This window comes from Elephas maximus, chromosome 5, assembly GCF_024166365.1.
Source record: "Elephas maximus indicus isolate mEleMax1 chromosome 5, mEleMax1 primary haplotype, whole genome shotgun sequence".
Classification (NCBI taxonomy): Eukaryota; Metazoa; Chordata; class Mammalia; order Proboscidea; family Elephantidae; genus Elephas; species Elephas maximus.
The window spans coordinates 147,378,064-147,393,811 of record NC_064823.1 but is presented as its reverse complement, the minus strand read 5'-3'; the positions used below and the strand labels follow the sequence as shown (position 1 = coordinate 147,393,811).

The following is a 15,748-nucleotide window of genomic DNA, read 5'->3' as shown; positions in this document are numbered from 1 at the left end:
ACTTCTAGCCTCCTAGACTGTGAGAGATTAAACTTCTGTTTGTTAAAGCCATCCACTTGCAGCATTTCTGTTACAGTAGCACTAGATGACTGAGAGAGAGGGTGTTATGGACTGAACTGTGCCCCCCACAAAATATGTGTTGGAATCCTTAACCCTGTACCTGTGGATACAATCCCATTTAAGAACAGGGTTTTCTTTGTTATACTAATGAGGCCCTATCAGTGTAGGGTGTGTCCTAAACCTAATCACTTCTGAGTTATAAAAAGAGCAGGATGAGACAGAAGTAAGCATGTACAGGAGGAAGACAGACTCAATCTGACAGCTACAGAGGCAGACACATCTACAGCCGAGATGCTCCAAAAGTGCTGGTTACTAGAAGCTGAGATAGACAAGGAAGGACCTCCCACTAAAGCCAGGCCTGAATTCTGGCTTCTACCCTCCAGAACTGTGAAAAGCTAAATGTCTGTTCTTTAAAGCTACCACCTGTGGTATTTCTGTTACAGCAGCACTAGGAAATGAAGACAAATGAGGAAAATTCTGAGCATCCCTCTATTCCTGAAAACTGTATAAACATCTAGGCCTAGGTGTCTTTTTTCAGGCATGGTCCCCTCAGCCTTCACCAATCCCCAAAATGGAGAGAGAACATGAAGAAAAAGGGCAGGGGGCAGGCTGTCTGGGGACTGTGGCCTTCCTGGCCATGAGTTTGCAAGAACACGGTCTCCACAGAGGCTGCCTCCACAGAGGCCTGGAGAGGACCAGGTCAAGGCAGAGAAGAGGCCAAGAAGAAGAGAAGGATGGACATTTATGGAGAGAAGGGAAAGGATATAACATCATGCCCGGCACTTAACATTTATCATAAAAGCCATGACGATGATCTTATTTTCACTGCTGAGGAAACCAAGAGTTGGGCAGGTTTAGTAATTGTTATGGGTTGAATTGTGTCCCCAAAAACGATAACGCTGAAGTCCTAACTCCTGGTTCCTATGAATGTGACCCTATTTGGAAATACTGTCTCTGCAGATATAATTAATTAAGTTCACAGGAGGTCATACCGGAGTAGCCAAGCCACCACCATGAAGTCGATTCCAACTCATGGCCACCCTGCAGGACAGAGTAGAACTGTCCCATGGGGTTTCCAAGGCTGAAATCTTTATGGAAGCAGACTGCCACATCGTTCTCCTGTGGAGCCACTGGTGGGTTGGAACCACCAATCTTTCAGTTAGCAGCTGCGTGCTGAACCACTGCATCACCAGGGCTCCCTTACCAGAGCAAAGTAGTCCTAAACCAATGAGTGGTGCTGTTATAAGAGACACAGACAGAGACATAGAGGGGATACAGCCATGTGGAGACAGAGGCAGATATGGAACGATCCATCTTCAAGCAAAGGAACACCAAGGACTGCCAGGAACTACCAGAAGCCAGACAAACAACAGTTTCCCTCAGAGCCTTCAGAAGGAGCCAACCTTGCAGACACCTTGATTTCAGACTTCCAGCCTCCAAACTGTGAGGTAATTAATTTCTGTTGTTCTAAGCCACCCAGTTTATGGTACTTTATCATGGCAGCCCCAGGACACTAATAAATCTGTCCTACAGGCATGTGCCAGGACAGAGCCTCTTTCCTCTCTACAGTCTCCATAGCAGCCATCCACAGGTGCTAACTAAACGAAACAAAAGAATGCCTAATCCTTGTAACCACCACCTATCTGTCGGTTTGTCATACTGTGGTGGCTTGCATGTTGCTGTGATGCTGGAAGCCGTGCCATTGATATTTCAGGTGCGAGCAGGGTCACGCATGGTAGACAGGTTTCAATGGAGCTTCCATGCTAAGATAGACTACTTCTGAAAAAATTGGCCAGTGAAAACCTCATGAAGAGCAGCGGAACACTGTCTGATCAGTGGCTGCAACAATGGGCTCAAGCATAGCAACGATTGTGAGGATGGCGCAGGACCGGACAGTATTTTGCTCTGTTGTACAAAAGGCCGCTATGAGTCAGAACTGACTGAACAGCACCTAACAACAACAACAGCAATAATCCCTGTAAATGCCTCTCCTCCTTCAGAAAATCTCTGTGTCTTCTAGAAAGGTCAGCCACCTCCTTAAACCCCCAGCAAATGTGCTGTTTAAAGTATAACGCACTGAGGAGGCATCAAAGGTCCACTGGGACCGGGGTGGGAGGGATCACATCCCAGTCAAGGACCCAATCACCAAAACGGTTCAACAATAACCTCAAATTGCAAAAGAGGGTCAAGGTCTCAAAAAGTTGTTTAGAAACACAAGAAAAATATTTCACCATGCCTGGGCTCTCTGTTTAATCACGGGCAGGAAGCCAACAGTGTAATGAAGACCTAACAACATATGCAGTGACTGAAATAAACCAGTGCACGGGTGCTCCTTAACCCAGCCCCAGTTCCCCAGCAAAGCTCCCAGAGCTCACCCTCCATTCCACTCTATTGCGCAAGGGCAAGAAGCTGATAAAGGCAAAAGCAAGCAACTAAGAGCCCTGATGGCTTAATTCTGCAGAACAACATCTTCCTTGGGTACAAAATGTGGGTAAGGGGGATCATTTGCAAGATATGGGGGGGCGGGGAATATATATATATATACACACATACCAACTAAAACCAAACTCATTGCCATCGAGTCGATTCCAACTCAGAAACACTACAGGACAAAGTAGAACTGCCCTACAGGGTTTCCAAGCAGCAGGTGGTAGATTCAAACTGCCAACCTTTGGTTAGCAACTGAGCGTACACGTACATATATCTCGGAGCCCTGGTGGTGCAATGGTTAAGTGCTCAGCTGCTAACCAAAAGGTTAGCAATTCAAATCTACCGGCCACTCCTTGGAAACCCTATGGGGCAGTTCTACTCTGTCCTACAGAGTCGCTGAGTCAGAATCGACTCAATGGCAACAGGTTTGGTTTTTTCATATTTATATTTATATACAAATATATATATATTTCCATATATGTATGTGTGTGTGTAATAATATGCATGCATGTACATATTGTTATCAGTTGCCGTAAAGTTGTGGTGGCCTTACATATAACAGAACAAAATGTTGCCCAGTCCTGCACCATCCTTATAATCCTTGGTATGTTTAAGCCCATTGTTGGAGCTTTCATGTCAGTCCATCTCACTGAGGGTTTCCCTTTGTTTCACTGACCCTCTGCTTTAATATGTGTGTGTGTGTGTGTGTGTGTGTGTGTGTGTACATATCTGCATTTCACTAAGAAGATAAACCTTTTCTTCCAAATGATATAATGATGAGTGTGGTCCCTAAAAACAGATTTCCAATCCCGGCACAGATCCTTGAATGACAAACAAAAGCCATCACCATCATTTTAATTGAGCATATCCTCCAGTTGAGAATCCACAAACTCAACCTCAGAAATAGCAAGCTGGGGTCTTTTCAGTATCTTTCCAAGTGAAAAACATTTCTTTTCATTGAACAATCTTCTTGGGTCTAAGGGACTATTAAGCCTGATTCTTCATGTACTTTCAAATTATTCACAGATTCTCTTAGGTTTTTCCCTGGTCTAAACAAAAGTGAAAAGATGTCATGACCCAAATCGGTTGGCCAACATTTGATCTGAGAGCTCAGAGATGAACAAATTTAATGACATGTGAAGCAAGAGTGGGTGTGTAAAAGCAGGCGTGGAGAAAACAACAGCTAACATTTACAAGTGACCGTTTACATCTAGTAAGACATTGACAAGTCACAACAACTCTATAAAGAAGGTATTATTACTAATCTCCACTTTACAGATGACAAAACTGAGGCTCAGAGAGGTTAAGTAACTTGCCAAATACCTCACAGCAAGTCAGTGGCAGAACTACAATAGAAAATCAGCCTGTGTAATTCTGGAGCCTACAGTCTTAATCACTGTTTTAAAATTTAAACAAAGATGAAAAATTACAAGCCAGTATATAAAATATAAAAAGGGAAGTAGGAAACTGTTATATCCTTTAGGAAAATAAGTCTTTTGGTCCTGGGGTTCTCTTTTTACAGGTCAAGCTATTACTTGTCTCTGTATTTACTGTCCAGTTCCTCTGCTCTGTGTCACCTTTAATAAAAATCAGATTTCACTCAAATACCTAACATTTCACAGCTTTCATTACTACAATAGCCATGGACTCATAAACTCTGAGAAATGTAATAAAACAAAGACAGTGGCAAGAAGTTAATTAGTAAGGGACTCAGAGTTAAAATTGAGAAAGATGGTTGTGGGGTAAAGAACCTGATTTTACCCTAAATAAGGTGGCCTTTGTCCTTGGTTCCTGAGATATAATCCTTGGAGTGCTGAGGTGCCTGATGTGGGACTTCCAGGCCACACCTGAGAATTTGTGCTGACCAGTGGGGCTAGCCAGACCAGAAATGACTTAGCAGGGAGGCCGATATCAACTAGCCTCTGGAGGTATGATTTAGCCTATCGTACAGGATCGGCCAATAAAAGCCCAGAACAGGAAGGCTGAGAGAGCTTCCTGGTTGGTGAAGGGAGGGTGATGTGTGCTCTCTGAGACAAGGCAGCTCTGCACTGGGGACGTTCCCAGGCCTCGTTTGTGTATCTCTTCCTTATGATGATTCCGATTTATACTCTTTTACTATAATAAAGGGGCCCTGGTAGTGCACTGGTTAAGAGCTACGGGCTGGTAGTGCACTGGTTAAGAGCTACGGCTGCTAACAAAAATGTCAGCAGTTCAAATCCACCAGCCGCATCTTAGAAACCCTACGGAGCAGTTCTACTCTGTCCTATAGGGTTGCTACAAGTTGGAATCGACTCGAGGGCAACAGGTATGGTTTGGTTTTTTACTATAATAAAACTGGAAGCTACTAACTGAAATGCTGGCAGTTCAAACCCACCAGCTCTTCTGTGGGAGAGAAGACCTGGCAATCTGTTTCCGTAACGATTACAGCCTAGGAAACCCTATGGGGCAGTTCTACTCTGTCCTTTAGGGTTGCTATGAGTCAGAATTGACTTGACGGCACACAAAGCCAACAACAAAGTCGTAAGTATACAATCTCCCATGAGTTCTGTGAGTCGTCCCAGCAATTTACTAACCCATGGAGGGTATCCTCTTAACCTATAAGGTCTGATTTAGCTCCAGATGGCTGGTATCAGAAACGGTGGACAAGCGGGAAAGTAGGGATGTGACTGAGCTCCGCCATCTGGGAATCCAGTCTATGCTGATTCTCATTCACAAAGCTATCGTCGTAATGGTATAGCAGGCTAACTGGTAAACTCCAAAAATACATGCCCATGTCCTACTCCTGAAACCTGTCGCTACGACCTTACTTGGAAAAAAAGTCTTTGCAGATGCAATGAAGTTAAGAATCTAGGATGAGAGCATCCCGGATCACCTGAGTGGGTGCTAAATCCAAGTTTCCTTGTAAGAGACAGAAAAGGAGAAGAGAGAGACGAGAGGGCCACGTGAAGACAGAGGCGGAGATTGGAGTGATAGGCCACGGTGTGTCCAGAGTCACCAGAAATCAGGAAAGAAGCAAGGAACGGATTCCTCCTCAGAGCCTCCAGAGGGAGAGTGGCCCTGCCACCACCAAAACAGTGAGAGAATAAATTTCTACTGTTTTTACACCACCAAGTACGTGGTAATTTGTTACAGCAGCCCTAAGGAAAAAGCTCTGATTCTTCTTTAAGAAGAGTTTATTAACATGGGTGGTAGACACTCTCTACCTCCTGGTAACCTCATTCCCTACACTCCCCACCCTCTTAAATTCCTTTCACCCTATCCCAGAGGAGCCCTGATGGTGCAGGTTAAGGCACTTGACCTGCTAACCAAAAAGTCAACGGTTCAAACCACCAACAGCTCCACAGGAGAAAGATGCAGCAGTCTGCTTCCATAGAGATTTATAGCCTTGGAAACCCTATGGGCTTGCTGTGAATCAGAATCCATTCACTGACAGTGGGTTTGGTTTTTCTGGTTTGGGTTTATCCGAAAGGGAGGAAAAATGCAAAGGAAACTCAGTTCTGCATGACGTAGTGGAAAAGGCACGCTATTTGGAGTCAAATGACCACAGTTTTGGTTCCAGCTCCGCAGCTTACATGCTGCATAAGCTCAGACGACTTACCTAACCTCTCTGAGTTTTGCTTTCCTTACCGATAAATTGAAAAAGATAATAAAGGCACCTGCCCTAGGATTAAGGGAATATGTATGAAGTGAAAACAGTATCATAAGACCAGCCATGTGCAGATGGGCACGTTGCACATATTAACACTTCTAAGACTTTTACAATTACTCTTCAAGGTAGATGCTGTCACTATTGGACAATCAAGGAAACTGAAGCTCAGAGAGATCAAATAACTTGTTCAAGGACACACAGCCAAAGTAAAGAATCCATCTCCAGCCTCTCTCATTCTAAAACCCAAGCTATTTCCAGCTGCCGAGCTGCTGAGCTGTGACATATGAACACAAGATGGTGACAACAATCATGTTTACTAACTAATGAATCCACCACCCATCTGTCAGTATGTTGTACTATGGGGGCTTGCGGCTTACATGCTGGCAATCCCTGGCCTATGATACTGGAAACTATGTCATCAGTATTTCAAATACCAGCAGGGTCACCCATGAAGGGCAGATTTCAGTGGAGCTTCCAGACAGAGACTAAGAAGGGCCTGGCGATCTATACCTATACCTCACTTATCGACGATCGTGTTATCTGATATTTCACATTGATGACAACAGTGAAAAATCTACTATTCAACTATTTTGCACATTAACGACATACATCTGGCAGTGACAAACGCCGAAGTAACAGGCGAGAGTAACACTGGCTGTAATGGTTAAGGTTATGAGTCAATCCTGCTGGGCCAGAATTCTCAGTGGTCTGGCAGTTATGTGATGATGCAGCCATCCTCCATTTTCATATAATGCTGATTTTCGCCTAACAACCTGGCCTTTGGAACTTAACCATGTCAATAAGTGAGGAGCGGGTGTACTTCTGAAAATCAGCCTATGGAAACCCCAAGGGTCACAACAGAACATCATCCAGTATAATGCTGAAAGGTGCGCTCCCTAGCCGGAAGTCACTCAAAATACACAGTGGCTTTAACAATGGACTGGAGCACACCAATGACAGTGAAGATGGTGCAGAACTGGACAATGTTTCGCTCTGTTGCACATGGAGTCAGAGCCAAAGGCAACCCACAACAACAATTAATTAATATCTACTGCTCCGCCATTCATTTCCTAGGTGGCTCATAGGCAGATAAAACAGATGGGCAAGGGGTGCCTGATCATAATATTCCTTAACCTCTACTGTCATGGATTGGATTGTATACCCAAAAAATACCTGTCAACTTAGCTAGGCCATGATTCCCAGTATTATTTGATTGTCCACCATTTTGTCATCTGATGTGATTTTCCTGTATGTTGTAAATCCTATCTCTATGATGTTGACAAGATGGATTAGTGGCAGTTATGTTGATGAGATCTACAAGATTTGATTGTGTCTTAAGCCAATCGCTTTTGAGATATAAAAGAGAGAAATGAACACGGAGACATGGGGACCTCATACGACCACGAAAGCAGTGCCGGGAGCAGAGCATGCCCTTTGGACCCGGGGTCCCTGCGTGGAGAACCTCCTTGACCAGGGGAAGATTGATGGCAGGGACCTTCCCCCAGAACCAACAAAGAAAGCCTTCCCCTGGAGCTGGTGCCCGAAAGGCGGACTTATAGCCTACTAGACTGTTAGAGAATAAACTTCTGTTTGTTAAAGTCATCTGCTTGTGGTATTTCTGTTATAGCAGCACTAGACAACCATGAACACAAGGATGAATACAAATGAGAGGATCAGAACCCTGCCCCCTAAAAAGATTAAGGCCTAGCAGGAAGCTCAGTCCATACGGCTGGAAAGCACCTTGGCGATTAAGTGTTTTCCTTACCAATCCCCTCATGGGAATGCCTGGAAGCCCTGGTGAACCCACGAGCATTTCCATTTCCCAGACGGGCAGATGAAGGCTTACCAGGGGTCCCATCCAGGGCAGCCTTGGCACCAGCCAAGGTCAGCAGGCCTCCGTCCTTGAGATGCTTGGTGGCCAGGTGGCTGGATATGGTAGACGTCCATATGCTCTGCTTCCACACCAGGTCACAGTTTTTAAAGAGAGCTGAGGGAAAAAAATGACATCTCAGCTCACAATTCTCAGTGAAGAAACTGAAAGGTAAGCTCGCCCCACCCGGGTCCATGCTCAGGGAAGACTCACAGCACTGCCGCTCCCCCGGTCCCTGTCTATACAAAGTCTGACACAAACAGCACAGGGCTTGGAGGTAAGAAAGATGCAGGTTTGAATCCAGGTCATGTGATCACCAGAGTCTCAGCTTTCCCACTAGTCAACTGGTAAAGTTTCAGCCAATAAAAGAGGACTGTTAACATGACTTACTGGATTGGCCAAACAGTCATTTACTCAGTCATTCATTCACTGACTCATTGAATTCATACTACTTGTGGGCCTCCACCATACCAGGCCCTGTGCCGGGGCATAAAAGACACAGCAATGAGCAAGAACAAGCCAGGCCCTGGCCTCCTGGACCTCAGTCTAGCGGAAACACCAACCCCCAAACAAAATAACTGGAGAAATGTTGACGAGCATCATGGGAGCACCCCAGAGGGGTGGTTACAAGTCCCTGGGTGGTACAAATAGTTAACACACTCAGCTGCTAACCAAAGGGTTGGAGGTTTGAATTTACCCGGAGGTGCCTCAGAAGAAAGTCCCAGTAATCTGCTTACAAAAAAATCAGCCACTGCAAACCTTGTGGAGCGCCGTTCTACTCTGACGCACACGGGGCTGCCATGAGCCAGGGTGGACTCAATGGCAACCGTGTGGGTTTTTTCATTCCCTACGTCACGGAGCTATTATGAAGATTCCAGGAGAAATACAGAAAAACCGTTGGTGTCAGCTGGACCAACAGCAGAGCAGAAGGAATGGTTAACTCAGGGAAGACTCACACTTGGACTTGGCATTGCCCCCAGCCCATCCTCCAGCCACACAAAGGATTGCGTCCACCTTCTCTTCACCCAGGAGTTTTCCAACCTCCACAGTCACCTTAAAAAAAGAGGGCAAAAGGGTCCATGAACTGCAAAATAAATCTAACAGGGTAGCGTCTTTATAGATGCCTCAGTTTATTTTTCTCTTCTTTTTAAGTCATTTTATAGTACTTTGCAATTAACATTTTGAAAATTAGATAAAGTACCAATCCATGATGAGCATTTTGGGTAGTTAAGCCCAACCACATTTCAACGTGATTTTTGTAAAGCGCAAACATCTTCTGATGAGCATTCTAAAGGGTGGGGACCAAAAGCACCTCTGAAATAAAACAATAAAAAAAAAAAAAAAAAAAGGAAATAGGTTTTTAAAATCTTTCAGAGCTTCACTGCCCACAGCTAATGTTCTGGTATACTTCTTTCCAGGGATTCTTTGCAAATCCTGACCAAGTCTACTTTCCTTCCCAATTAAAGAAACAAAAAAAAAAAATCAAAAAACTTAAATGTACAACTGAAGACTAAATCATGGCCAATCTAGAAAATGAAAATCACTGTGCCCACAGAGAGTGATTTTGTTTTTGTTTTTTTTAAGTGATCTGGAGAAGTATTTAAATTATAATATTAAGTTAAAAGGAAACCCTGGTGGCATAGTGGTTAAGAGCTATGGCTGCAAACCTAGAGGTTGCCAGTTTGAATCCACCAGGCGCTCCTTGGAAACTCTTTAGGGCAGTGCTACGCTGTTCTATAGGGTCGCTATGAGTCGGAACCAACTCAACGGCAATGGGTTTTGTTTTTTTTGGTTTATTAAGTTAAAAAAAAGGTGACCATAAAACATAAAATACAATCTTAACTTGTAAAAATACTATACACAGCATATGCAAAGAAAACAGGCTGAAACGGTCAACAGGGGGCTAACTATAAATGGATGATGGGTAATGTATGACCTTCCTTGTATTTTTTTTCACTTTCATAATTTGAGAAACAATACTCTCAAAAAGGAAGGACACAGGGCCAGCAGAAACCTGTCTCCGGGTTCCCCTGCCCCAGTGCCCCATAGAGCCTTTTTGGAACTACCTGGTCAGCCTGCTGAGTAAATGAGTCTGTCATCTTAACGACGACATTAGCACTGGCCTCTTCATTCTCCACCACGTCGATGCTGGCGACCCACTGGAGGAAAGGAGACACAGAAATGGTGAGGAGACAGGACAGAGTTCATTATTCCCACAAAGATCCAGGTCCAGAAATGAGGGAATGGACACTGTAAAAAAAAAAAAAAAAAAAAAAACCCAGTTGCAGTCAAATCAACTGGAATTCATGGTGACCCCACGTGTCTCAGGTCTGTACTCCATATGGTTTTCAGTGGCTTTTTTTAGAAGGAGATTGCCTGGCCTTTCTTCCAGGGCACCTCTGGGTGGGTTTGAACCTCTAACCTTTCCGTTAGCCGCCTAGTGAGTTAACCATTTGCACCACCCAGGGACTCCAAATACACGTATAAGTTTCCCAGATGCAAAAACAGAGACTCCTCCCCGCTTCCCTTTTTCTTAGTGTCTACTTTAGAAATCTTATATATATATTTTTTTTAACCTCTTTTGAGAAATCTTCTTGAAAGGCTCAACAGGCTTCTTGGCAGTTTTACAACCCAGGAATGTCTCCTCAAGGACTTGGGGCCATCTCTTTACAATGTAATCGATAAGGAAGACAGCCTTCTATCTCAAAGCTTCTATGGGAGGCTAAGAGCCTAAGTCGGGTTGGCCCCAAGCTGTAAAACTACGCCCTGTCATAAAGATAAGAGTTTATTTTTCCTTTGGATAAAGACAGATAACAAACACTGGTGGCTGCCCCGATAAGCCCCGATAGCCAGGTGAATTTAGGATAAACAATGTCTGACAAACGGTGCTGTCAAGTCCTCTTATTTGAGGACTAGTTACTATTTACCTTGAGAACATGTATGAAATGGGTTCCATCTACTTGGCTATACAAAGGGTGAGATTTCCTTCCATCCTGGCAGTCTCTTTAGTGGGTTGCCTGGGATGCATCACATTCTGGTTCGATGCTTATTCAATAATAAAATTGTTTTTGTTCTCTTCTACCTTCCTGGGGAAGCAGGTTTTGTTTTTAATTCTATTTCCCCAACAGCAGATAAGAGGCTTAAATGGAAATCTACCAGAGAAAGGAACCAGCAACTGATCTTCAGCCTCCTTACAAGGACTTTTGGCTTTAGCCAGCCTACCCTTTACTTACCATCTGTCGATTTGTCCTACCGTGATGGCTTTTGTGCTGCTATGATGCTGGAACCTATGCCACTGGTATTTCAAATACCAGCAGGGTCACCCCTGGTGGACAGGTTCCAGTGGAGCTTTCAGAATAAGACTAGGAGGAAAGGCCTGGTGATATACTTCTACAAATTAGCCAATGAAAATCATGCAGATCACAACAGAGTACTGTCCAGTTACAACGATCATGAAGATGGTGCAGGACCAGGCAACATTTCATTCTGCTGTACGTGCAGCTAACGTGAACTGGAGCCAACTCAACGGGAACTAACAACAGCCCTTACTGTGCCCCAACCCAGCCCATCCTGCCCTCATACACCTCACCTGTCCTCCACCTCACCTCGTCAGGTCAAACTCTGTACTTTCAGAGAAGCCCTAGAGCTCACAGTAAGTACTTCAGGCTCCGTTGGACACAGAGACCCTGTCAAGACTACTCACCTCTGCCACTACAGTGGAAGAACAGCCATAGACAATATGTAAATGGATGAACGTGGTTGTGTTCTAATAAAACTTCAGACACTGAAATCTGAATTTCACATAAACAAAACCAAAACCAAACCCATTGCCACTGAGTCCATTTCGACTCGTTGCGACCCTACAAGGGCCTTAGAACTGCCCTACAGCGTTTCCAAGGAGCGGCTGGTGGATTTAAACTGCCGACCTTTAGGTTAGCAGCCATAGCTCTTAACCACTATAAAATATTATTCTTCTTTTGACTTTTTTTTTCAACAATTTAAAAATGGAAAGCCATTCTTGGCTTTATGAATGTACCAAAACAGGGGGCAGGTGGACCCTAGTGTGCCTATCCCTGCCCTGGTGGCGCAGTGGTTAAGAGCTTGGCTACTAACCAAAAGATTGGCAGTTTAAATCCACGAGCTGCTCCTTGGAAACCCTATGGGGCAGTTCTACTCTGTCCTATAGAGTCACTATGAGTTAGAACTGACTCGACAGCAATGGGTTTGGTTTTTTGGTTTTTACTGCTATTACTACCACTACTGCTACTACTACTTCTTCGTGCTGCAAACAACAGAGTAAATGGATGCTTCTACAATAAAGTCTGTGACATCTATTAAATCCAGTAAAACCAGCAAATCTCAAAATTCTACCAGTTGTTATCCACAAAAGTGGATTCAACTTTATGAGCAAAGAAGGAAAAGGAAACTCAATTTTATTTTGGTGCAAATAACTTGTGCAGGGAAATAGTGTAGCCATTAACTTAATAAATTTTTAACTTGGGAAAGAAAAATCATTAAGGCAGAAGAACGTTTGTTTGCTAATCCCACTGGTTAAGCAGCACTCCTGGTGGTATAGTGGTTAAGAGCTACTGCTGCTTATCAAAAGGTTGGCCGTTCGAATCCACCAGCCCGCTCCTTGGATACCTTATGGGGCAGTTCTACTCTGTTCTATAGGGTCGCTGTGAGTTGGAATCAATTCGATGGTAACAGGTTTGGCCCTAGAGCATGGAGTCCCTAGATGGTGAAGATGGTTAAGTGCTTGACTATTAACCGAAAGGTTGGTAATTCACACTCACCCAGTGTGGCATCTCAGAAGACAGGTCTGGCGATCTGCTTTCCAAAGGTTACAGCCTTGAAAATCCTACGGAGCAGTTCTACTCTGTACACATGGGGTCACCAGGAGTCAGAATCAATTCCACGGCAACTGATTTGATTTTTTTTTTTTTTGCCCTGGAGCATAGTGGGATGGGCTCTGGGCTTGGGAATCAGACAGATCACGGCTTAAATTTAAATCCTGGCTCTTCCATACAGCAGCTTTCACACTCTTGGGCTCCACCAGTAAAATGGAGTCATTAACAACTGTGTCACAGAGTTAGTGTGAGAATAACTGAGATGGTGGGGGTGAACACTGCTGGCAGATGGGACTCTCGGTTCTCACTCAGAAAGCTCCAGGGCCCCTTGGCCTGCTGACAGGCCCAGCGACATGTATCTCTGCCACAGCTGTGAAAAACAGCAACCATTCAACAGCGCCCCTGACTTCTCTGCCGGAAGAAGGCCTGGGGAGGTTATGACAAAGAAAAGTCTCCATGCCAGCCCTACTGGGAGCTTCCAGGATTGAAGTGGGAAAAGACAGTCAGAGGTAAATCCAAACCAAACCAAACCCACTGCTGTCAAGTCGACAGGACAGAGCAGAACTGTCCCACAGGGCTTCCAAGGAGCAGCTGGTAGATTTGAACCACTAAAACCTAAGTGCCCTGGTAAGGGGAAAGCATAGCCTTCCTATCTGTAATACAGAAGGCACCAACAGGGTCTACCACATTGAGGTTATGGCGAGAACTAAATGAAATTGAGAGTCCGCAGAAGCCCTGGTGGCACAGTGGTTAAGCACTCAGCTACTAACCGAAAGGTTGGTGGCAGCTTGAACTCACCTCCGTAAAGATTTACAACCTTTGAAGCCCTATGAAGCAGTTCTACTCTGTCCTACATGGTCGCTATGAGTTGGAATCGACAAAACTGCAATCGGCTTAGGTTTTTTGGAGGGACTCTTTAGTCCCTGGGTGTTGCTAACTGAAAAGTTGGCAGTTCTAGTCTACCCAGGGACACCTCAGAAGAACGGCCTGGGGATTCTTTTCCAAAAAAAAAATCACCCACTGAAAACCCTATGTGGCACAGTTCTACTCTGACACACATGGGGTCACCATAAGTCAGAGCTGACCACACAAGGAACTGGTTTTTGTCTTTCTGGTTTTAGGTGCTCTTTGATGCCTGGCCCTTAACAGGCACTCCATCAATGCTTCCTTCATTACCACCATCCAGCTCTGCAGACCTGGGAAGATGTCCCCAAATTATAGTCTTCCCAAGTTGCGAGCAGGTGGGTGGCAGGTGGTGTGTTGAGAATCCTTTTAGAAGCATGACCCTATACCCAATTCTCAGCTATAAGAAAACCCTGGGACCTCTCTGGCTCTAGGGAAATCCCTGCCCCTGGGCTGGAGCTACTGCTAAACAGACACCCAGAACAGCTCTCCAGAGCTCCAGGGCAGACTTTGAACAATGACAGCTGCAGAGACAAACACAGGGCGGAGTCTCCACCGGAAATGTGCTGAGCCCTGCTGGGAGCAGGGTCCCTGGTGGAAGGTCTACTCTGCTCCTACCTGCCTGCTTCCAGGTGCAAGTACCTGACAATGCAAAGTAATTAAAATATTCTTTGCAAAGCCGAGAAGCAGCCAGCATTTGCGCAGCAGAACCAATGGGAGCTAAAGGAACAAGGATATCAACAGTACTACCAATAATACAGTTAAAACCTACGAGAGCAGAACGCCACAGGATTGTCTTGTTTTTCCAGGTCTCACAAGTTTTCCATCTTTGACAGGGTGCAATCTTACCACTTTTCAATTGCTCCCCGTTAGTGGAATATATTTGCATTTTCCTTCTCTGACAGGTTCCGCCTTCCACAGGTTTTACTGTAGCTAAATTTAAACAGCTTTTATCACGTGTCAGGAAATTGAGTGCAATGACACCAGTTATCTCATTTAATCCTCACAACTCTGGCTTGGGGTAAACGCTATCATTATGCCCATTTTACAGGTGTGGAAATGAGGCTCTGCGCATTAAGTAACCAGCTCACGGTCACAGGAACAGTAACCTGAGCCAGACCAATGTAATTCCAGAACTTTCTTTTTATACTCTCTCCTAGTCCGCTCACCTCCGCTCCTCCTCTCCCACCCTCTCTGGAACTGTCTCCGGTCCGGTCCGCCTTTCTGGGCCTGGCTGAGGCTGAGAAAGCAACCCACCATCATCCCACATATTACAGAGCAAAGGCCACGCACTCGTGGGCAGAAAAACCTGCGTAGACGCGTGCATGGGCGTGCAAGCACCACTCCAGGGCGCGAAGAGGGGCACCCAGCCGCCTCCAGACTGCCCTGCTGGGCTACCCCTGTAGGTTCCCCGCCCCGGAGCCACCGTCAAGCCCGCCCGCCCCGACCCTGGGGGTGCAGCCGCGGTTAGCATGCCCGTCCCCTCCCGCCGGACCCGGCAGCCCCCAGGCCCGGGCATTACCCAGTTGTGGGCCCGGAACGCCTGCACGCATCGGGTGCCCAGCGCGCCCCTGCCGCCGTACACCAGCACCCGGCGCGCCTCGCCCGCCGCCGCCGCCATCCTGCTCCTCCGCCGGCAGCAGCTGCTTGGTCTACCCAGCGCCCCGCCCCGCGCCGCCCCAACCCGCCCCGCGCCGCCCCGGCCAGCGCCAGCCGGCCAAGAGGGACCGCGCGGCCACCCGCCCCGCGCCGCGCCCGCTGCTGCCGCCTAGCGCGCGGCCCCGCTCTGCGGGCCCTGCACTCCGCGGGGGCCCCGGCCTTCTCTGGGGAGGTGCGCCGGTCAAGGCCCGCTGCCCGCCCGCAGAGCCTGCGAGGCGCAGGGCTAAAGGCGGAGACGGTGGAGAGCAGTGTGCGCGAGTGGCGAGTGCAGATGGCCCCTCCGCCAGAGGAGCTGAGAGTCCATTGGGGAGCCAAGACAAATCACAG

The 15,748-nt window shown here is 46.2% G+C and overlaps 1 protein-coding gene across 9 annotated transcripts in view; it reads right to left on the bottom strand.

Annotated features, from left to right (window-relative positions):
• The window catches only part of QDPR (quinoid dihydropteridine reductase), a 337,362-nt gene extending 321,941 nt beyond the window's left edge, over positions 1 to 15,421 (bottom strand). For all 9 annotated transcript variants that reach the window (XM_049887025.1, XM_049887022.1, XM_049887026.1 and 6 more), the window contains exons 1-4: positions 15,285 to 15,421; positions 10,076 to 10,168; positions 8,966 to 9,062; positions 7,986 to 8,126 (exon numbers count right to left, since the gene is read on the bottom strand). In XM_049887025.1, coding sequence (XP_049742982.1) covers positions 7,986 to 8,126; positions 8,966 to 9,062; positions 10,076 to 10,168; positions 15,285 to 15,383 — 430 coding nt within the window. In that variant the 5' untranslated portion in view covers positions 15,384 to 15,421. The remainder of the gene's footprint in view (positions 1 to 7,985; positions 8,127 to 8,965; positions 9,063 to 10,075; positions 10,169 to 15,284) is intronic.
• Between the last annotated feature and the right edge of the window lie 327 nt (positions 15,422 to 15,748).